Genomic DNA, 24,422 nt, shown 5'->3' with positions numbered 1-24,422 from the left:
GTATACCCTATACAGCCTCCAGAACTTTAGCCTTGTGATAACCAACTACAGGTGCCTCGTCCCCTGCACTAACTGTCCCTATGCTCTGCTGTTTATTATTTGTTGATGACTACCCCTTTTAATTAGAATTCAAATTTATGATCAAGAGACATAAAACTTGAATGTATTTACTTTATTCTTCGATAAAATATAATCATTTTCATTTTTATTCCCATTTGCTCCTTGTTAACTGATTTTTCTTGTTGAATGATGTGTTAAGGACAGCCACTCTGTCCTTGCAAATTCTACTAACATAACCTCTGTCACTTATGGCATGACATGAGAAGTTTCCTGTTGAAGAGTATCTTTTTTTAGTTTTTGTCTTCATTTTGCCATAAAATTTTGCATTACCATCCTATAGTGGAATCTGCTGCATAGAGGTCTTCCGACTCTTCACCAGAGCATGAGATTGTTGGTGCTCAGACTTGAATACTTTGCATGGACTATATTTCCTTTCTCAGATTCCTTTAGTAAGGGTAACATTTTTAATTCTGTTGTTTACAGTTAAGCCTATCTCTGAATTTCCTTCTTGCTCTGGTTCTCTGTAATAAAACATGTGTTGTGATTTTAATTCTACATGGGCCAGTCACATTAATGTGACCACCTGCGATGTTCAACGTCAATGTGCAATAACTACTCACAGATGGCAGGTTGCAGCACTAGCAGTGTCAGGGAGATGCGGAAAACAGTGCAGTTGTTGTCGTAATGCTGAAAAAGAGAGATTTATCTGATGTCCTCAAGGTCTTGATCATTTGCTTTTGGGCCAAGGGTGGAAGCATTTCCGAAACATGTCAGTTTGTAAACTGTTCGTGTGCCCCTGTGGTTCAAGTACAAGTACACTGTGCATGGCAAATTGGTGCTATCCAAAACTGGCATTGAAGGGGAAGTGCGATGCATCATGGTCCATAGATGAGAAGGGTTAATGATGGCAGTGGAGTTGTATATTGGTGAACATATGTGTAACGGCTGAGCAGCTGACCACCCAGATGAACCAAGGGGCTATCAACAGTGCCTCCTCAGCGACCATTTGGTGAACATAGCTGGATTTGGGCCTCCTCAGCATGGTTCATGAACCCATGATGACTGCTGTTCATCAACAACAAATACTGGAATTTGCATGTCAGCACCACAGCTGGATATCCTACTGAGTGGCGACAGTGGCCTTTCCGGATGACTCCCATTTTATGATCCATTGGACATGTGGCTGGCACCCTGCAGGCTGGAGGAGGGAGTGCAATGGTCTGGGAAATGTTTTTGTGGCATTACCTGGGTGATCGCATCATTCTGGAAGTCACTATGGATCAATACAAGTATACGTATCCATTCTTGGGGACCATGTCCATCCCTAAATGCAGCTTTTGCCTGGAATGATGGCATCTACCAGCAGGGCAATGCAACAGGTCAGACAGCTCACAGTGTATGTGCATAGTTGAAAGAGCACTGAGATGACTTTACCATAGTGCCCTGGTCACTAAACTCCCTGGATTTAAACCAAATCGAGACTCCGTCAGACCACCTTGATCAGGCTGTTCACATCATGGATACTCAACTGAGTAACCTAGTGCAGCTGGACACAGCACTGCAGTTGGCATGGCTCCACATCCCTGTTGGTACCTTCCAGAACCTCATTGACCCTCTTCCTGCATGTCTTGCAGTGGTCTGTGCTGGAAAGGTGGTTCTTCAGACTTTTGACAAGTGATCACATTAATGTGACTCGAGAGTCTATACGGTCCTAAGTTTTTTACTGTACTTCTGACAGCCCTGCTGTATCATAATTGATCTTATTTCATTTACATTCCAACAACAATAATCTATCTCACAAAACTTAAATGTTGCATGAGATAAATAAGTAAACAGAAACTGTTTGCATGTGACACTGAGAGCTCTAATTGAAGTAACTAAGCTAGAAGACATGACGTGTCAACTAAAAAGGAATTTTAATCAGACAGTCTGCTAGGAACTATTGAGTCTGTAGAGACACATGATCAGTGCCAAACCTCAGCAGAGCTATGCTTGATAAAATCCTGGTCAATATCTGAATGCTGCTGAATCTCAGAGTCTGAGATCAACACATGCAGGTCAAGAGCCACCAGAACACTATTAGTCAGTCTCCTTGGTGTTTTACTGCATAATATCACTGCCAGGAATGTTCCTGGATACATCTAATTCCTGTGCTATTCTTCTGATGACAAAAAGCCTGAATTTGTGGATCTTTAAAATTGTGCCCATTCAGACTCACTCAGTTCACTCCACTGATATGAAACAAAATGATCTTTTGCTTGCTTGTGTATATGCACTTTCAGATGCATAGTATGATATTATCCAAACCGCATTTGGTGAGGTAACAGAAGGATTTTGGCTACATAATGTATTTTAATCTGCTATAAGTGCTGGAAATTACTTATTGACCTATCAGATCTTATTTCTCAGCCAAATCTTACATCTCTTTAAAATAAAAGTTATTAAAAGGTTTGGTGCTTATCAGATATAATTACAGTTCTCTACAAATCTGTTATTATCATATTACATTATTTTCCAAGAAATATATTTTTGCAGTTCTATTCAAAATAAATGGCTGTGAGCACTATGGGACTTAACTGCTGATGTCATCAGTCTCCAAATGAATCTCATTATAATTCTAACAATGGAAAATTCAGAATCGAATAATGGCAATACTATGAAAAGGATAGATTTATTTAACTGGATAGATAAAAAAATATACTCACCATGCGGTGGTAGAACACACACATAAAAGACTGTTGCAACTGGCAAGGATAGATTGCTACTCACCATATAGCGCAGATGTTGAGTCTTGGATAGGCACAATAAAAAAGATTGTCAATCAGACAACAAAAACAGACAAACACACACACACACACACACACACACACACACACACACAAAAAACCACTGTCTTTAGCTGCCGAAGCCAGAGTCTGGCTTTGGCAGCCAGAGATAGTTGTCATGCGTGTGTGTAAGTTGTGCCTATCTGAGACTCAACATCTCTGCTTTATGGTGAGTAGCAATCTATCCTTTTCATAACACTGTCATTATTATTCTGTTACATAACCTTGTTGGCAATGTTCTTACCAAGTCATTACTCACCAGTGACATCCGCCCGTCTGTACACGCCATGAAAAGTCTTACATTGACTTCCATCACCAAGGCAAACACCACAGTGATCTTCTTTTGCATTTGAGTCAATGCCCCAGTCACAACCAACATGCTGCAATTAAAAGCAACATGATAAAGTTGCAATAAAGTGTTTGTATAGTTGGCTATATTGAAAGACAGAGTACATGCAATTAGGAAACATTAAGTCTGGGAAAACTAAAGTTTTTCTGAGGAACTAATTCTTTGTTTACAATCTGGCACTTTTTTAAGTTTTGAAGTTGCAATTAAGACACAAAAAATGGCTGCCTTGTTCCAATTGAGATGTATGGTAATCATTCTGCATAACAGTTTTATCGCCAAATCACTTGTACTTGCATTCTCTGTTGAGGTGACCACTGTAAAATGGATTTCCTATGTATTTTGTCTATTTAATTTTGTAATGGCAGCAGTAGTTCCACATCTCTTACTGATCTAACCCTGCACACTTTAGTTTCCTTGTCAGGAAAGGTGATCTAGCAAAACCAATATTTCCAGCTGTGTCTTTGGAACACAGCATGTGTACAAGTTGGTAGTGTAGTTGATGCATGTTACTTCATAAGAATAGCAAAAGCAGTAGGTTAGAACTTTTGACTTCAAAATTTCTATTGTTCCAGTACTACAACAGTGTTGATCTTTTATTGAGGAAATTTTTCCTCAGTTTGGTTTTCTCAAATCTACATATAAATGTCAAAATAATTTGTACAGTACAACTACAGAAGTGATTTTGTTTCTTCTGCCATTTGTGAAAGGAATAAGGGAATATCATCTCTCCTCAGAATACACTCTGATCTCTGTTGTCTTATTTTCATCATTTCTGCATGAGATACATGAGGACAACGGTATAAGTTTTGGGCAGTCTCCAATGAATGTTGGTCCTCTATATTGGCACAGCACACAGGTTTACTGAAAACTTCACCTTTTCTCCAAACATTGTCATTTAAGTTCCCTGAGTATACTTACCTGAACTATACTTACCTAATATGATACTAGCAGTGCATTTACGAATGTTTTCACTGTCATACCTACTTGATTAAGAACTCAAAATGCTGTAACAGTATTCTAAAACTGGTCACACTTGTTTCTTGCTTATGCTCTCCTTTGCAAATGCATGCTACTTTTGTAGATGCCTCCCATCAAACTGGTATTCCATGTGCCTTTCCCAGTAATGATATTATTTACTTTGTTTGATTGCAATTTTTTTTTATTTAGCCTAAATATTTACACATTCAGACAGGCTCTATATGTTTGCCATCTTTGCTTGCAATTGGATACTATTGGCTTCACACACATTCTACAAGTAATAATTTACGATGAACCAAGACTTTTGTGTAATGTCCAGTACCCTGACCGAGCGAGGTGGCGCAGTGGTTAGCACACTGGACTCGCATTCGGGAGGACGACGGTTCAATCCCGTCTCCGGCCATCCTGATTTAGGTTTTCCGTGATTTCCCTAAGTCGTTTCAGGCAAATGCCGGGATGGTTCCTTTGAGGGGGCACGGCCAATTTCCTTCCCAATCCTTCCCTAACCCGAGCTTGCGCTCCGTCTCTAATGACCTCGTTGTCGACGGGACGTTAAACACTAACCGCCACCACCACCAGTACCCTGATACCTCAGTGAAAAGAAAATCCACTTGCCCTGGCTGCATAGAACTAATTTTTCTTTTCAACACTTCACTATAAATCAAATCCACACTTATGTTGGCTGTAGCATTAAACAGCACATCTCAACTCAGACAGCTGCCAGAGTGCAATAACAAAGAATGGACTGGGTAAATATATAGAAAAAACCCACTGGTTGTGAAAGTGAGTGAGTACTGTGCTGAACTACTGTTTGAATGTTGTCCAAAAGTAGTGGAAATACAAATGGCAGTAGTACTGACAGTGTAAGACCACCAGTGAGAAATATTTTCAGTTTCACTTCAAAATGGAAGTGGCTAGTAATGAGGTTATGCAAGGTTAACTGGGGAGTTTCATCTAGAAAGAGTACAGTTCATTTTATACTAAAATGTAGACTTTCACAGCTGGAAATATCATGTCCATTATAATTATCCGGGCTGTTATGCCATGGTTGGTTGATGAATTCTGTGTCAATTCCCAACGTTTCGTCTCTGACTGCAGGAGACATCTTCAAGGGGGTCTGTAGCTCGATGGAAGGTCCAACACACCCACTGGACCTTGCATCGAGCTACGGACCCCCTTGAAGATGTCTCCTGCAGTCAGAGATGAAACATTGGGAATTGACACAGAATTCATCAACCGACCACGGCATAACAGCCCGGATAATTATAAAGGACAGTTCATTTTATGTCACATAGCATTGATTGCAGACTTCTGTCTCACCTGGGACTATTTAATGCCATAAATTTGCATTGCAGGAAAAGAGGATAATACAACAGCCGCTGATAAATTACACTAGATACCATTACTTCCAGTAAGTTATATATAAAAGACCAAATGACTGTGAAATGTTAAGAAGCAAACTATACCCCTTAGTGTTTGACGATAAAATAAAAACACTTTATATGAGGCATAAGTAATGACTTTGGCAGAGTATTAAGGAGGAAAATAATATGAAAGATTTATGGAGCAGACATAGTAGGGGACTGAACATCTGCTGTTTATTACTGCAGCACTTTGTGCCCACATAAGACAAATGGGGAGGAAATATTACAGAAATAGGGAGAGAATTCAATCTATGCTGCAATAACATATGAATTAGATAATGGTGAAAGCAGCTGAACCTAGTCAAAATCACACTAAAGAATATTTTGTACAGAGGAAAACTGGTGTCAGACTTTGAATTGTAACTTGATCCTCTTTATCAGCTGCAGCTGCCTTGTCCATTTGGCTGCCATAGCATTTGGATCTAACTCAAACTTTAAGTGTCACTGATGCTTTCTACTGTTACTTTCTGACACTGAGTCAGTTCCATTCAATTCATTGAATCTAATTCAACTGATAAAATCATATTGATTAATAGTCTGCTTGTATAATTTCATTTATCTCGTTTGTCTATGTGAAAGTCTAAAAACATAATTCACATCATTTTATATTTAAATAATCTCAACTTATTTCATGTTACTGGATTAGATTACACATTATCAAAGTGTTTCTACACTGAAGCATCAAAGAAACTGGTATAGGCATGCGTATTCAAATACAGAGATATGTAAACAGGCAGAATACGGTGCTGTGTTTGGCAATGCCTATATAAGACAACAAGTGTCTGGTGCAGTTGTTAGATTGATTACTGCTGCTACAATGGGAGGTTATCAAGATGTAAGTGAGTTTGAATGTAGTGTTATAGTCATTGAACGAGCAATGAGACACAGCATCTCTGAGGTAGCGATGAAGTGGGGATTTTCCCGTGCGACCATTTCATGAGTGTACCGTGAATATCAAATCCAGTAAAACATCAAATCTCTGACATCGCCACAGCTGGAAAAATATCCTGCAAGAAAGGGACCAACGACAACTGAAGAGAATTGTTCAAAGTGACAGAAGTGCAAACATTCCGCAAATTGCTGCAGATTTCAATGCTGGGCCATCAACAAGTGTCAGCGTGCGAAAATTCAACATAACATCATCTATAAGGGGTTTTGGAGCAAAGATCCACTAGTGTACCCTTGATGACTGCACAACACAAAGCTTTACACCTGTCAACACTGACATTGGACTGTTGATGATTGTAAACATGTTGCCTGTTTGGATGAGTCTTGTTTCATATTGTATCAAGCGGATCTATGTGTATGGGCATGGAGACAACCTCATGAATCCATGGACCCTGTATATCAGCAAGGGACTGTTCAAGCTGGTGGAGGCTCTGTAACGGTGAGGGATGTGTGCAGTTGGAGTGATATGGGATGTCTAAATATGTCTGAGAGGTGATGCATACATAAGAATCCTGCCTGACCACCTGCATCCATTCATGTCCATTGTGCATTCCAATGGATTTGGGCAATTCCAGCAGGACAATGCAACACAGCACACATCCAGAATTGTTACAGTGGCTCCAGGGAAAGCTCTTCCGAGTTTAAACACTTTTGAAGACCACCAAACTCCCCAGACATGAACATTATTGAGCATATCTGGGATGCCTTGCAAAGTGCTGTTCAGAAGAGATCACCACCCCTCATAGTCTTATGGATTTGTGGACAGCCCTGCAGGATCATGATGTCAGTTCCCTCCAGAACTACTTCAGACATTAGTTGAGCCCATGCCATGTTGTGTTGTGGTAGTTCTGCATGCTTGCGGTGACCCTACACTATATCAGGCAGGTGTACCAGTTTCTTTGACTCTTCAGTGTTGTAATTTATAAAAAATTAGTGCACAGACTGATTAAAATTAAAGCCTTAAAATAAGAAGGTTCAACTAAGGTACATAAAACTTACCCGGCAGGTTCCACTAATGCACACATCCCTTGATTCAGTGTCACAGTGTGTTCCATCTAGTACCCGTTCCCTCCAGAAAACAACATTTCTAGTGTCCCCTTCATCTGGTTTGCAGTACAGCACACAAGGTTCAGCTGGAGCACATAATGTATTTATTTATCAATCTGTTCTTACTCAGTAAATACTGTATGGACGTTGTCCAAATGTATGCTGTATCCATAAAAGAATGTCCTGGTTATAAATTTTAGTAGTATCAATTGTACACATTTTATTGTGTTGTTTCATGGTCACAATTTAAAGAGTAACTCAAATAGCTTCAGATAAGTGCACATGCAAATACTGTTTTGCTGTTTTTACACTTGCAGCACCATATTCTCAAAAGGCGATTCCTGAGTGTAAAGTATTTTGTGTTCTGCAGTTTGCTAAGAGTGAATCTGTAACTTCAGTGCAACTTTTGTTTCATTTAAGGTTTAATTGTGATCCCCCATAAGTAGAAACATCCATGATGGTATAGTCAATTTGCTATCAGTGGATGTATGCTTGAAATGGCAGAGGCATGAAGTGTCTGAAGAGGATGTTGTCAGAGCATCTTATCTTCAAAGTTCTAAGAAGTCAGTTCGAAAAACAAGTCTTGCCAAATATGACAATATGGAAGATTTTAAGAAAATGTTTACACATGCATCTATACCAGTTACAGTTGGTATATATTTAAAATCCAGATAAGTATGGTATATCTTACAGTGCAAGTGAAGCGAAGTGTTGGAGCATGAAGGTGATCTTCTTGATCGTGTGGTGTTCATTGATGAGGCAACTCACAAAGTTAAATGATTTCTGCACTTTGTCCTGATGTCAAGTGTATAGCAAGACTAGCTCTTTCCCCAGGTAGAAGTGTGAACCTGAAAACTTTGTTTGGCAACAAGATGCAGCTCATCTGCTTCATATGAGAGTGGTTGAATGTCAAAGTCCCTGATTGATTGATTGGTTGTAATGGTCAATACAACAGCTCTTTTCTGCTGGTCTCCACATTCAACTAACCTCACACAATGCATTTTTTTATCCCATTGAGGCTTTATAAAAGATCATGCCTACATTCTGGCACTAGCTAACCATGTCTACATTCTGCTGCTAGCTAACAATCTGCCAGTATTGAGATACAGAACTGGAGAGGCTATTGCTTCCATTACTCCAAACTTGTCAACAAAAGTGTGAAAAGAACTGGACTTTAGGTTGGACATTTGCCATATAACTAAAGGTGCAAATTTTGAACATTTTTTAGAAAAACTGGGTTATAGGGTGTAGAAAAATATCTGCTATCCATTATTGTGACTGGTAGTGGATATTTTTCTACACCCTATAAAGGAACAGTCACGGAGTTCGACAGCACCCACTATGGATAAAATTCATTTAAAACACGGTTAGTTTACCTTCAATTTGATGTATGATTTATTGAAACTAGTCTAATTTAGATTGTTATATTATACAATCAAAACTGGGACATTCTGTTATGGATAACCAGTACTTGTGAATGTTATGTGAAAACACTGCAAAAAGTGTATCATACAAATAAATACATAAAATAATACACACATAAGAATATAATGCGATACAACACATAGTAATACAAATTTACACACATATATGCTTCTGTTTTTAATTATTTATTTATTTATTTTTAAGTCAGCTCTTTGTAGGCCTTCACTTGTATCCTCCCTAGCCAGCAAATCCTTTTACACACAACAATGATTCAGCAGAGATTTTACATCAGACAACATCTGTATTTTAAATATGTAAGTGTAAAAAATGTTATGGGGCAAAATACAATCTTTATCAATAGAATGGCGGGACAGGTCAAAATGACCACTGTCATTTTTTTACTTCATTCATGAAATCAAACGACTTTTCCTAATGTTTTCTCCTCTTCATGAAAATGTATTATCATTTAGAAAATATTTATATTTTCTAGGGTCATTTCATTTGATGCACCTAAAATGGTGGAAAGGGACAATCTTACATTGTTGTAATATCTTTTCTGAATACATGTAAATAATTAATAATGAATCAGCAACAAACAGGAATTGTGCAGAGTTGTTTCTGCTTACTAATGGATCTTGGCATGTGCTCATTCAATCTGCCAAAGTTGTATCATGTCATTCAGGTAATATTCTTGGCCTATGAAAGAAAGAAAAGTTATGTCACTTAGAAAACTCCATGTTAAATTGGAAATTGACTTCACTGATGAAGATGACAATTCTGTACTGGATACAAGTGAAGATAAAGATGAAGACAAAGACAATGTGAAAGAGGAGGTATTAGTGCAGGAGGTTTCAAATGCTGATCTGTATCAATTCTCACATCAACCATTGTAGCAGGCCCAATTGAATGGCTCTACAGAGATGGTCGCCATGGGTGGGAACGAGTGGGACATGGCAAATTTTTCATCTTCTGGAGAAAGGTCAGCTACAAATGTTCTAAAGGAGTGAGGAGCTCCAACTTCTTACACTTACCAATGAGTCATCAGAGCTTTCTGTCTTATTTCTGATGAAGTGATGCTAAAGAAACACACAGAATCAAATGCCTGAAAATACTAAAAATATAATTATTGGGTCATGTTACCTGAGGATCTGGAAAAATTAAAAGCTCAGGGTGTCATTTGTACAAAATGCAGATGACCTTTGTTTGCATTCTTGAGGGCCTATTTTCATTAAATACCTTATGTCACTGAACAGATTCAAAGAGGTTCTCAGATTTCTCCATCTTGATGAAAAATCAACCTGAGATGAATGTATGCCAGCCAACAAATTCACTCTTGTATCCGAAATTTGGGGAAATTCAATGGAAAACAGTATCCATTCTTGTCACCCTGGAGAAGATATGATCACAGACGAGCAATTATTATCAAGCAAAACAAGATGCTGCTTCATTCAATTCAGGCTCAACAAATCCAACAAATATGGTCTCAGTTTCTGGACTGCTGCTGATGTAGTGACAAAGTATATCTGTAATGCTTTCCTGTACCTCGGAAAACAGGATACGCATACAGAGAAATGACCACTCTGAGAGTACGTTGTTCTGTCTCTCGTGGACCCATTTCTAAATGAAGAAAGAAACATGATGACAGACAACTTCTTCCCATCCCCTCAACTTGTTAAGAAGCTCAAAGAAAAGAAAACTTCATTACAAACCAAATCTGAAATATACTCCACTACCATCCTGCAACAGACTGGCAACATACTGCATGATGACTGTATACCAAGGATAAAAGAATAAAAATGACATTTTTCTCAGTACACTGCATACTGACATAGCAATAAGCAAAGAAGGAATAAAGAAACCAGGAATAACATACTACAATGCAACAAGGCATGGGGTAGATGTGTTTGATCAAATGATTATCTATATTACGAAGGTTGCATGTAGGAGATGGCAGATGCATGTCTTCTATGTCATCTTGGACATGGCAGCAATAAATGCTTAGGTCATTTACAAAATAGTAATGAACAACAAAATGGAAAGGAAGAAGTTCACACTTCTGCTGGTGAATTAATTCACGGTATCGAAAGAGCAAGAAGAAGAATGGACAAAAGAAAATGATGCAGGACCAAATCATCTCGAAAAAGGAAGAAGTGCCTAAACACCATTTGCATAGGCAACAAGACAAGCAACAACTGTGCAGAGTGCTGTAAAGGTGTCTGCAGAAAAATTGCATACAGATCAGAAATCACCTGTGCAAAGCGGGTCTAGCAGATTTCAAATGACTTGTGTAGAAATCACAACAAATCCATGTACAGAACACACATGAGTATGATATGGAGCACAAATACTAAATGTGTCTGGAAGGTTCTAAAAATAGTTAGTTTATGAAAGTACACTGTTTGGGAAATTTGTTAGGAGGAACAATAATGAACTGTAAGACATTTCTTTGTTGAAATAAGTAAATCATGTACTAATTACATGTTAAAGAAATGTTGTTAGTACTCACAAAAAATAGGGATTATGGTAGAATAATATAAAATACTTGTTTGAGTCAACTGACTCTTTCTGCTGTTAAAGGAATGTCAGTAAGTATGCTGTTCTAGTGTTAAATTTATTTTTGTCATGCAATTTTCTGATGCCAATTGACAGCCTGTTGTAAAGTTTAACAACACTGCCATGACACATTTCTTTGTGTGTTAGTTCTTTTTGTTTGCTGTGTATGTACAAGGGTTATTCAAAAAGTAAGGAATGATCGGTCGCGAAATGGAAACCACAGTGAAAATTTGATGAAGTTTTGTACAGGTGTGTTGGGCAGCATCTCTAGTATGCCCGTCGATCGCATTTTGTCATTCTTTCTTAGTTCTGAGCACACAGGGAGCAAATAAAGATACCTAGAACAATAGTGCCTCTCGCCAAGTTCAAGGGCCTGGTGAGAAATTTCGCCTGGAGTTATGCAGCCAACATTACATAACTGTCGCGCATTTTCTTCTTCAAGACAATTCTCAGCCACATTCTGCAGGGGCAATGAAGATGCTCCTGCATTGTTTTCAACTGGAAATGTTTGATTACCCACAATACAGCCCGTAATTGTCTCCCTCTGAGTTTCATCTCTGCTCACATGAGCCGCTGGCTACGAAGACAATATTTTGGCACAGACAATGAGCTGTAGGCCAGAGTAGAGAATTGGCAGAAAGCACTGGCAGCTGCCTTCTATAACAAGGGTATTGGAAAGTTGGTACAACAAACTGTTCTGGTCAGCAAGTGGTGGAACTGCATAATATTATTTTATACCTTGCAAGAGACTGAAACTAGCCAAAGTATGCCATACTGACATCTTCTAAGGTAAAAATATTTGAAATAATTCTAAGAGCTAAACAGATGGTTGAAATGGCTCTGAGCACTATGGGACTTATCTTCTGAGGTCATCAGTCCCCTAGAACTCAGAACTACTTAAACCTAACTAACTAAGGACATCACACACATCCATGCCCGAGGCAGGATTTGAACCTGCGACCGTAGTGGTCGAGCGGTTCCAGACTGTAGCGCCTAGAACCGCTCGGCCACACCGGCCTGCTAAACAGATGGAATTGAGTCTCTGTGCATAGATTTTACTCTGTCTATAACTTTGGCACCCAACACCATATCTGGGTTTACATTTTGACTATTTTTCCAGTTGCTCATAATTTCTCTTATCTTCTTAAGACAAAATGTACATTGGTGGCAGTAGAGTAATTCTTCAGTCAGCCTCAAGTGTCAGTTCTCTAAATTTTCTCAATATGTCTCACAAAAAGAACATAGTCTTCCCTCCAGGGGTTCCCATTTGAGTTCACAAAGCATCTCCACAGTAGTCATGTTCCGAATGACTTCTCGTCCTAAAGACAAGTTGAAGCCTTTTGACTTAAAAGTTAAATTCAAAAATTTACTGAGAGACAGCTGATTTCTTTTCAATCCATTCATCGTTGTCGTTGTGGTCTTCAGTCCTGAGACTGGTTTGATACAGCTCTCCATGCAGCCATTCATATAGGTAACAAATCTAGCTGCCTACCTTTTAAGTGCTTCAATGTCTTCCTCTTATCTCTCCCAGTGGGGATATTGCACACATGAGCAGTATTCAAGAATGGGTGCACTAGTGTTCTGCACATTAGTTCCTTTATAGAAGGGCTGTTTTTCCTAAAATTTCTCCCAATGAACCAAAGTCAACTGCCCATCATCTCTACTATCATCCTTATGTGTTCGTGTCATTACACATCAATCTGCAACATTAAGCGAAGACATTTAATCAAAGTGACTGTGTCAAGCAGCCCACTAATAATGCTATAGGATTGTTTTTCCCACTCATCTGCATTAACTTACATTTTTCTACATTCAGTGCAAGCTGTCAGTCATCATACCAGCTAAAAATTTTGTCTAAGTCATCCTTTGTACTCTTACAGTCCCTCAGTGACAATACTTTCCTGTATATTACAGCATCATTGGCAGACAGCTGCAGACTGCTGCCCAACTTGTCAGTCAGATATTTATGAATTCAGAGAATAAAGCCAGTCCTATCACACTTCTGAGTGGCACTCCTGACGATACCCTCATTTCCGACAAACGATCACCATCGAGGATAACATACTTAAGAAGTCTTCAAACCACCTAAACATCTGGCAACTTATTCTGTATGCTCATACCTTTGTTCACAGTCTGTACCACTTTATGGAAATCTAGGAATATCAAACCTACCTGTTGCCATTTATCCGTGGTTTGCCAGATGTTATACAAGAAAAGAGGAAGCTGAGTTTTGTATGAGTGATGCTTTCTAAATCTGTGCTAATTCTTAGACAGAAGCTTTTCTGTCTCAAGGAAATTATTACATGCAAATGTAGAATATGTTCATGAATTTTGTAGCAAACCAGTGTTACTGATATTGGTCTGTAATTTTGCATGTCTGTTCTTCTACTCTTCTTACATTCAGAACCTGGCAACTTCTTTCCTTTCAACTCTTTCAGTTGCTTTGCTATGCCATGGATGTCTATTACTATGTCCTTCATACAGGAGTCTGTGTGATGGTCAAATGACAGTATGTTTGTACTTTCCTTCTGCACGAATGATTGCTTAAATGCAAAATTTAAAACTTCAGCCTTCTTTTTGCTGTCTTCTATTGCCACATCAGACTGGTCAACTTTACTGGATAGAATTATTCAATCCACTAAGCAATTTTACCTAGAATCAGAATTTTGTTGGGTTATTGCACTACAAATTACTTGATAGTTGTCACTTGGTGCTCCAGTGTTGCTACGTCGACTACCACTCGGTTAAAGGTGACATGCAAACATGGCAGATCATTTCACACGCTGAAATTGTGTCCATGTAATGCAGAGTGATGTAGGAATCTGTTGCCATCAGGTATGGTGGGAACATTAGATGATCTGTCCATAGCTGATTGTAAATGATCAATGACTGAACAATGGCAGGCAACTCATTTTGAAGCCCTGAATTTACATTCATGTCCTAATCTAACCACAACCTCTTGATGTGCAATATATCCAAGAAAAAGGCGGTCAGCAGCCTGCGACAGAACTATTAGTTGCGCTCTCTCTGCTCACAGCAGTTAAAGCTGACCTGAACTAGCAAACTGAAGACAGAAAAAAATTCAAGTGTCAGTGCCAAAAGTGAGCTGTAACATCTCGTTTTTGCTATGCTAGCTGATGCAATACCAGCAGATGAGCAGTCTTGCTTGGAACTCATTTACATGTTATAGACAACTCGGGCAGTTTCCAAATCAGAAAAGAATGATAGGAAGAAAGATAACAGAAAATAAAATGGTCAATATGATGATGAAAATGACACAACAAAAGATTAAAAATAAAAAAAATACATTGAAACCAATTCATTGAAATAAATGAACATCAGAGTCATTGTGATAAAGATTTTAAAAAATTGTCACTCAATGGGATTTGAACCCACACTCTTCTGTATCTCAATCTGTAACTTTACCACTGCACTACAGAAGACCTCTATATTGTATTTTTATAATTATTTATCTACAAAACCAGTTGAAATGATTATTTGATGCCTTCAAAATGTGTGGTTTGCACACCATGTCATATGAAGTTTACCTACTGCAAGCCAATCTCTGTGGTGATAATAACTGAATATGTGAAGCCAAATTGCATCTTGTGCAAAAGAATCTGGTAGTCTTTGGCTAGTGGTGTGCATGAAATCTGTCATATTTTGTTGCCATTATTTCGTGTGTGTTGTTTTGGATGTGTTTATCATGTATGACTGATTATGTGATTGGAATAAGGTACCATCAGTCCTACATTGTGAGTTCAGTTTCATGGGTAAAATTCAAACCACTTTTTGCCCAACACTTGAATAGCTAGTGCTTCTAATTTTTCTAAAAGAATGTTGTTGTTGACAGTATGGAATGCTTTGTAGAGATCTAAATTAACTCCTAATATGTTATTGTTTTTTTTTTCGGATTCTGATGATTTGTTCAGTGTAGCACATTACCATTTCTGTGTTTTTATCTGTCTTAAAGCCATGCTGATTACTGTTTAACAACTTACAGACACAGATATTTCTTGATTTGGCGTGTCATCAATTTTTCCAATATTTTGGAGTATGGCAGAAAGAATTATATTGGTCAATGGCTTTCTACCTAATATTTGTCTCCATTTTTAAAAGTAATGGCTTCATTATTGATATTTTCAACCTTTCAGGAAATGATAAGTTGGAAATGTATGCCAAGGGTCTTACAGTTTGTGCAGCAGTTTCAATTTTTATTACAATTTTGCTTTTGTGTGGGGCCACAGACTGAATTTTTTTTAAGGAAAACTTGGTCCATGGTAGGTTGTACTATTCTTCATTAATTGTGCAATCAACCAATTTTGACGTTTTTGTCATTTTCAAGCACATGTGGGGTAAACATCACCTGATGTATCTCACTAGACATAGTGCATAATTCAAGTTACTGTTCAAAACTTGGGGCCACACTTATCGGACATGGACTATGTAAAACTTGGCCTCAAGTGTGGAACAGTAATTTGAATTATGTGTAACATCTAATGTGATACATCATGTGATGTTTATTCACATGTGCATGAAAATGACATGAATGTTGAAATCGGCCGATTGCTCAATTGTCAACGAATATTGCAGCCTATTGTGGACCATGTTTTCCTTTACAAAAAGTCTTGATTATGACAGATCATAGCACTCTATCTTCTCCTCCCAACATTTAATTTTTCAGGCTCTCTGTCATTTTGTGTTCATTTTTGGATCTACTCTCATGCTACATTCTGGTTTTTCTAGATTTTTTAATTTTGAGCTTAATGTAGTTGTTGCATAATGAAGTTAGCCATACATATTATAAAAATCTATTTGTGTACGTGTGTGTGTGTGTGTGTGTGTGTGTGTGTGTGTGTGTGTTTCACATCTCCTTTTAAACCACTGGACCAATTTCAACCAATCTTGGTACATACATACCTTACTGTCAGGCAACAGTTGCTGTGGGGATAAGAACCATCTACCTATCAAAATTCAGGAGATATGTCATAAACAATAGGATGTGTGAAAAACTGCTGCATCCTTCATGATGTTTAAATGTATCGCTTCTATGATATTACCTGTATTTGCAATAAATTTTGCAGGGAGTATCTGCATGTGCCATTAAAAGCACCTACCACGGTATACCATGGTAGCATATATAGTGTGGGAGATACGACATCATAAACACTGAGATGCAGAAGAGCAGCTGCATTCTGCATGATGTTTAAATTTATTACTTCTTTTCAACCAACTCTATTCACAACACATTGCAGGCAGTAACCACATATGCCACTGAACATACCAGCAAAATTATATCACCGTATGACACATAGATCAGGAGATATGGTATCATAAACACTGAGATATGCGAAAAACGGTCGCACTCTGTATGCTGTTTAAATTTATTACTTCTTTCCTAAAAACTTTATTCACAACATATTTTGCTGACAGAATATATATGCTGCGGAATGTACCTACGCAAATAGATCACTGTACAACACATTTCAAGAGATGTGAAGATGTGATCTCATAATCAATGAAAAATGGTTCAAATGGCTCTGAGCACTATGGGACTTAATATCTGTGGTCATCAGTCGCCTAGAACTTAGAACTACTTAAACCTAACTAACCTAATGACATCACACACATCCATGCCCAAGGCAGGATTCGAACCTGCGACCGTAGCAGTCGCACGGTTCATAATCAATGAGATACATGAAAAAATGCTGCTTCATGCATGAAGTTTTAAGACATTTATTCTTTATTATTAAGACACTCCTACAGTCGAGTGAACTTAAGGAAATCCCTGCAACCTGGCAATGCTTTTGACAGCTTTCAACTGAAATTCAAATGGTTGTAAGTGAAAACAATAGCTATCTGTAGAGTTATGAAGAGGTGTTGCCATAGAGACATTTACAAAATTGCATTATACGCATGCGAAGCAGCTGTACCCAGTTTACAGAAACTGTCCGGGATCATCTTTCTTAATTTGGATATTGTACATATACATTTGTATGATATGCACATTTCTTTCTATGATTTTTTTATAATTTCAAAGGTGCTTTCACAAAAACATGGAAATGAAATTTTTTTGATACTTCACTACAAATGTACTTCATTTATTGTTTTCTTTTCTAATAGAGAATTGGTAACATGAATACCTGGGCAGTGCAGGGTTTGTCATCTGGTTGTTTACATAATTTGACACATTTTTAAATGTTAACATTTTCTGCATTTTTAAAATTATATCCTGTTCTTCACATTTCTACCCTGTTTGAGTGTTCACAATTTCCAAAATAGCTTTCAATTGTTATTAGGCTGTCTTATTATGCAGTCACTAGTCATAAATTTTATCTCAGTGATTGCTTTTCAACATACTTTTTTGTAATTCTCAATATGTTCCTTGAAATATGGATTTGTGGATGTTTTCATTTTAAAACTTAGTCTTTTTAGAGTATTACAAGAATTTTTATTGGCAGATGTAATTCAGGAAGTTGCATTTATTTTACCACTGTACCTGATTCTTGACAGCTTCTTTGGAAAGCACATTTCAATATACCCCATGAAATTTGAAGAGAAGGAATCATATGCATCATTGGTATTTGTGTAGGGAAGCACTTTCACACAGGACTCGTTGCTTAGGACATTTATAAAATGTATACAATTTTCTGATTATATATATATATATATATATATATATATATATATATATATATATATATATATAGAGAGAGAGAGAGAGAGAGAGAGAGAGAGAGAGAGAGAGAGAGAGAGAGAATATTGTAAAAATGATAGATTTCTACTCACCATATAGAGGAGATGTTGAGTGGCACATAAGCACAACAAAAAAGACTGCTATACATTTGAGATTTCGGCCAGAAGGCTTTCTTCTCAAGTAGAAAACATACATACATTCACACAAGCACAACTCACACACACATGAATGTTGTCTCTGTCTCTGCCTGCGAGGCTGGACTCCTGGTTACAATGGGGGTGTTTCCTTGCTCTAATGAAATCTCACATTTGGGTTGGAGTAGTGAAGCTTCAATGATGGCAGATTTTAGACTTGATTCTCCAGATAACATATACTTTCTATCCATGAGAGGCATGCCTTTATGGCATCACTTTGTTCATTTGAGATCTTATTTACTACTTCTAAAATATTTGTAATTAAAGTTTTTTTCCTTAGTCTATTTATTTGAAAATAATGTGTAGTGTGGAATCTTTTCCCCAAATTCTTTGTCCTCAAATGTTGCACTTTCAAACTGCCTACAAATATTTCCTACCTTCATGTTTGCATTTTCTGTTTTTTTGTTGACATAGGGTCATTACACCAACTTATAAGAAAGCAGCACTCAAGAAAACAGTGATATTTGTTATTCTTAGATCATACATTCCTCTTTTAAGCAAGATTAAAAAAGTTTTTATTTCATTCCTTGCAGCATGATCTGATCCCACCGGAAAGACACAAAACAAGGAAATCTCCCAACTTATTCCTCTAGCTCTATCAAATATCATAGATGGCTTCATTATTAATTTAAAGTCTGGCTGCTTTTACTCTGAAATTCAGTAGCTATACTTTGCCCTTGGCTGTCTGCAGACAGTTCAATTTCCCTAGTACTAGCTGTTCTAGATAATTGATTTTTGGTATACCTTTGCAGTGCGTGAAGTGTTGTTTTCATCCTTTTCATTAACAAAATTCAATAAGGCCTCAAGAGAACAGCTTAGCAGTTGCAAATTTTTAGAGACCATTTTCATGTCTGATTTCTTACTTAACTGTGTCAGTAATATTCCATGTTCTGCCTGAGTCACAAAGTTGTTTTGTTTTCCACATGGTTCACTTAGTTAGTTTCATGTTCAATGGATTTTTTGCACAATAAGTAATAATGATACAGAATGAATAATTTTACATTCACATCACAGATTAATTTGGAAACATAGCTACATACTGATCATTTATAAGTTATTGTTTTTATTGTTATTAAATACACAGATGTGAGTTAGTAGTTCCTACCCACCAACTTTTACACACTAGAATAAAGATATTCTTCTGTAGAACAGAAGGAGTTGTCAAGGAGAAACTTTTTCAGTTTGTTTTCAAATTTTATGACATTTAAGACATTTTATATCACTCAGTACAAGATCAAAAATTTTAATTGCAGCACTGTGCACCAATTTTTGTGATAAAGGCATCGTTAACGTGGACTAATAAAGTCATTTTTTTCCTGGTATTGTAATTATGTACATAATTGTTCCTTTTGAACTGCATTTGATTATTTACAACAAATTTAATGAGGGAATAAATATATTGGGAAGCAGTTGTCAGAATACACAACTCCTTAAACAGATGTCTACAAGATGATTGTAAGTGAGCAGCAGATATGATTCTTACAGTCCTTTTTTAAGAATTGAAGACTTTCTTTCTAAAAGATGAGATACACCAGCACATTATTGTATGTAAGATTAGAATCAATATGTCAACTTACTGATATGTCTCTCCCCAAGATTTGAAATGATTCTAACAAGGGAACCTCCCCATCGCACCCCCCTCAGATTTAGTTATAAGTTGGCACAGTGGATAGGCCTTGAAAAACTTAACACAGATCAATCGAGAAAACAGGAAGAAGTTGTGTGGAACTATGAAAAAAATAAGCAAAATATACAAATTGAGTAGCCCATGCGCAAGATAGGCAACATCGAGGGAAGTTTGAGCTCAGGAGCACTGTGGTCCCGTGGTTACCTTGAGCAGCTGCGGAATGAGAGGTCCTTGGTTCAAGTCTTCCTCAAGTGAAAAGTTTAATTTTTTATTTTCAGACAGTTATTATACTTGTCCATCCGTTCATTTGTTGCAGTTTATGTGACAAACTCTTTTGTTTTCATCACTTTTTTGGGAGTGATTATCACATCCACAAGAAAACCTAAATCGGGCAAGGTAGAAGAATCTTTTTACCCATTCGCCAAGTGTACAAGTTAGGTGGGTCGACAACATATTCCTGTCATGTGACGCAGATGCCGTCACCAGTGTCATATAGAATATATCAGACGTGTTTTGCTGTGGAGGAATCGGTTGACCTATGACCTTGCGATCAAATGTTTTCAGTTCCCATTGGAGAGGCATGTCCTTTTGTCTACTAATTGCACGGTTTTGTGGTGTGGTCGCAAAACACAGACACTAAACTTATTACAGTGAACAGAGATGTCAATGAACGAACGGACAGATCATAACTTTGCGAAAAAAAAGAAAGTAAACTTTTCACTTGAGGGAAGGACCTCTCATTCCGCAGCTGCTCATGCTAACCATGGGACCATGGCGCTCCTGAGCTTGTACTACCCTTGATGTTGCCTATCTTGCGCATGGACAACTCAGTTTGTATATTTTGCAAATTTTTTTCATAGTTCTACACAACTTCTTCCTGTTTTCTCGATTGATCTGTTTTCAGTTTTTCAAGGCCTATTCACTGTGCCAACTTTTAACTAAATCTGTGGGGGTTGTGATGGGGAGGTTCCCTTGTAAGTGTGAAAGTGGCTGAACTAAGTTGTTCTAGTGGTTATGAAATGTGTTTTTTTCCAGTTGAAATTCTCATTAATATTGACATTAAGAATTTTAAAGTTTCCATTTTATTTATTATTTCTTCGCCTTATGTTATACTCATGATGGCTGTAGTACTCCTGGGTTGGAGAACTGAACATTTTGTATCTTTTTAAAACCGAGGGCAAGACCATTCTCAGAAAACCAGTCAATAATACAGGGTGGCTACACAAACTTGGAAAAAAAAATCCCTGAGAATCCCAGGTGTGAGGAGGAAGGTGGTTTCAAGAAGCTCCTGATAAATTGGGGGGGGGGGGGCACCATACCACAATAATGACTTTTCTTTCCTCTCAGTTGAGCTATTTAGCAGCCACAAGCAATAGTTTAACCATAGTTTTTAAACATCGATAATTTATACGGGACAATATTCATATAATTAACACTTTCCAACATTAAGTATACTAAAATTTATGATTTATAAAACTGAATATAATTTCAATGCTAGGTTAGATTTCCCTGAAGATTTATGAAACTTCCAAAATTCCCTGAGGTTTCCCTGACTTTTCCAGATAAAATGAATTCCGTGATAATTCCAGGTGTTCTAGAAGAATAGCCACCCTGTTTAAGAACCTTGTTTACCATTCCTTCTGTTGCTGTGCATATGCTCAAATTGATTAAAATACTAGTGTAATGTGCAAAAAGATCTAATTCTGCTTGTTGTATAGTAGATGGAAGATTGTTTACATATATGAGAAACAATAGCAGACCTAAGGTTCAGCCTTGAGGACTCTGATATGTTATTTCTACCCCAGTCAGATTAATGTCCCCAGACTACGTTGGTTGAATTACTAAGTACAACTTCCTTCATTCTTTTGGTAAGGTATGACATTATCCATTGTTTGGCTTCAACAATTGCAGGAATCTTGTAATCTAACAGAATATTGTGATTCGTACAGTCAAATGCCTTAGATAGGTCACAGAAATGTAAATGGGTACTATTTTGTTATTTGATACTTGTGAAATTTTGTGAGTGAGCAATTCTTCTGAAATCCAAACTGTGATTTGCTGAGCATATTACTGTTGCTCAGGTGAAATACTATTCTAGAATGCAACACCTTCTCAAAAGTTTTGGAAAATGAAGTCTACTTCAAGTACATAAGTCATTATAGCATGAGTATAAGTTTCTAATAAATAAGAACAAAATAGTTTTATTTCATAAGCTTTGTTATAAATTAATTTACTTTTTCAAACACTTACATTTGTCATAATATGGCACCCACTTGTACACTTTGTTGTTGTATGTTTTGTTATTGAACTGGGAGCACTGTAAGTCTCTGGCATTTGGCTCTCCTTCAGGACAAGGCTGCAAAATATAACAAAACAGTATACAGAACTAAGAACTGATGAAATTTTGAGCAACTGACTTCATTCCAGTCAAACGTATTTTAAAACTGATAGGTATTTACATTGTGATTTATGTATGGAATGTAAGCATTCACATAACTGTAAAGGTTGTTTTACACATGTAATAAAAGAGTTTGCTCTCCCTTTCCTAAACAATGCTACAAAACTGACCAGAAAGTTGTATACAATAAATTAACATTTGTGTTATGGTTATTTTTAAATCAATCTGTGTATTCATGATATAATCATTGAACAGGTAGTAAATACAGTGAAAGGTTACAAACATTTGGATATTTCAACTGATATTCAAGTCATTCATGGTTGAGGCTAACTTAAATATCCTCTTTCTGGTGTTCTTTAGAACATTTCATCAAGAAAGAAAAGAAACAGTTGGGATAACAGAATTAATAAAGAAATGACGAAAATGTAAAAATTGGAAAGTAAACAGCAACAATACTGGTCACATAGAAATTAAATTTTACAGAAATATAGAAAATTTACATAAGACCGGGAAGATCTTTACCTGCTCTCATCATTAAAAAAAAGGGATCACTTTCAACCTGAGGAATGAACTAACAGTTCTGAAACAAAGGATACTTATTTTGTAATAATGTTATGAAAAAGATACATTGCTACTCACTGTACAAAGCAGATGTTGAGCTGCAGACAGGCACAATAAAAGGGCTGTTAAACATTTTATTTCTGGGCCAAAAGGCGTTTTTCTGGAGTAGAAAACATACATACATTCACACAAGTACAACTCACACACATGACCACTCTGTCCATTATGGCTAGACTGAAGTGTAACTGCATCTGATGGGAACATCTAGGTCTAGATGCAAGACCTGTATCACCAACACCTACTCTGTCCTGGTCACAGGCGGGTCTACCTACGATACCAGTCACGCGATCTACAAGCTAAGCTGCAATCATTGTGCTGCTTTCTATGTGGACATGATGACTAACAATGTCCACATGAATACCCATCAACAAACAGTGGGCAGGGGGAAGTTGGGCCACCCACTTGCTGAACATGCTGCCCAGTGCAAAGTGCTTCACTTCATAGCCTGCACCATCTGGATCCTTCCTACCATCACAAACTTTTCTGAACTGTGCAGGTGACAATCCTCTTTGCAGTATATCCTAGGTTCCCGTAAGCCCCCTGCCCCACCACATCCCTGCACACTCCCACAACACCTTCCTCCCACCTCACCCTCCCCATCCCAAGCCTCCTCCTTACCCCCACCACCAGACTGCTGCTCCCGTCAGGTGCAGTTACAACTGAGTCTGCCCACAGGGTACAGAGACAGTGGCCATGTGTGTGTGAGTTGTGCTTGTGTGAATCTGTTCGTGGTTTCTACTTCAGGAGGTCTTTTGACCAAAAGCTAAAACGTAAAGCAGTCTTTTCCTTGTACCTGCCTGCAACTCATCATCTTCTCTATATGCTGAGTAGCAATCTATCCTTTCCATAATGTTGTTGTTATTACAACCTAGACTAACCATTGTTTGATAGTTGTTTTCTACTTTTATATGAGCCTGTCAACATTTTTTAAACCAAAATTTATTTTTACGCAAGATCATGTTTCTTACACTCTTTTTCTACATACAGTGGAACTTCAATTTTTATGTTCTACGATTTTAGGTTTTTTTGCGATTCTATGCCATAAATCTGTAGCCTCTGGGAAAAATCCATAAGATCAATGACAGGGTGTATACGTGGACAAGGAAAAAAAATTCCCGGATATCCCGGTTAAAAATACACTTTTTCCTGGGCGAAGACACTTTTTCCGTGTTAAGTGGCAGTATATTTTCCCTCGGAACTGCAATACTTAACAATCCATTGATTGGTTATGGTTTTAGACACGGGCGTAGAACTTCCCGGCACTTTAGAAAACAAA

At 37.5% G+C, this 24,422-nt stretch overlaps 1 protein-coding gene across 1 annotated transcript in view; it reads right to left on the bottom strand.

Annotated features, from left to right (window-relative positions):
• Positions 1-24,422, bottom strand: part of LOC126198725 (A disintegrin and metalloproteinase with thrombospondin motifs 7-like) — a 673,695-nt gene that overhangs the window by 71,074 nt on the left and 578,199 nt on the right. Inside the window, exons 10-12 of the mRNA XM_049935245.1 lie at positions 22,378-22,483; positions 7,584-7,717; positions 3,145-3,265 (exon numbers count right to left, since the gene is read on the bottom strand). Of these exons, the coding sequence (XP_049791202.1) occupies positions 3,145-3,265; positions 7,584-7,717; positions 22,378-22,483 (361 nt within the window). The remainder of the gene's footprint in view (positions 1-3,144; positions 3,266-7,583; positions 7,718-22,377; positions 22,484-24,422) is intronic.

Source organism: Schistocerca nitens, chromosome 8 (genome assembly GCF_023898315.1).
Source record: "Schistocerca nitens isolate TAMUIC-IGC-003100 chromosome 8, iqSchNite1.1, whole genome shotgun sequence".
NCBI lineage: Eukaryota > Metazoa > Arthropoda > Insecta > Orthoptera > Acrididae > Schistocerca > Schistocerca nitens.
This window is presented reverse-complemented; position numbering and strand designations above follow the sequence as displayed.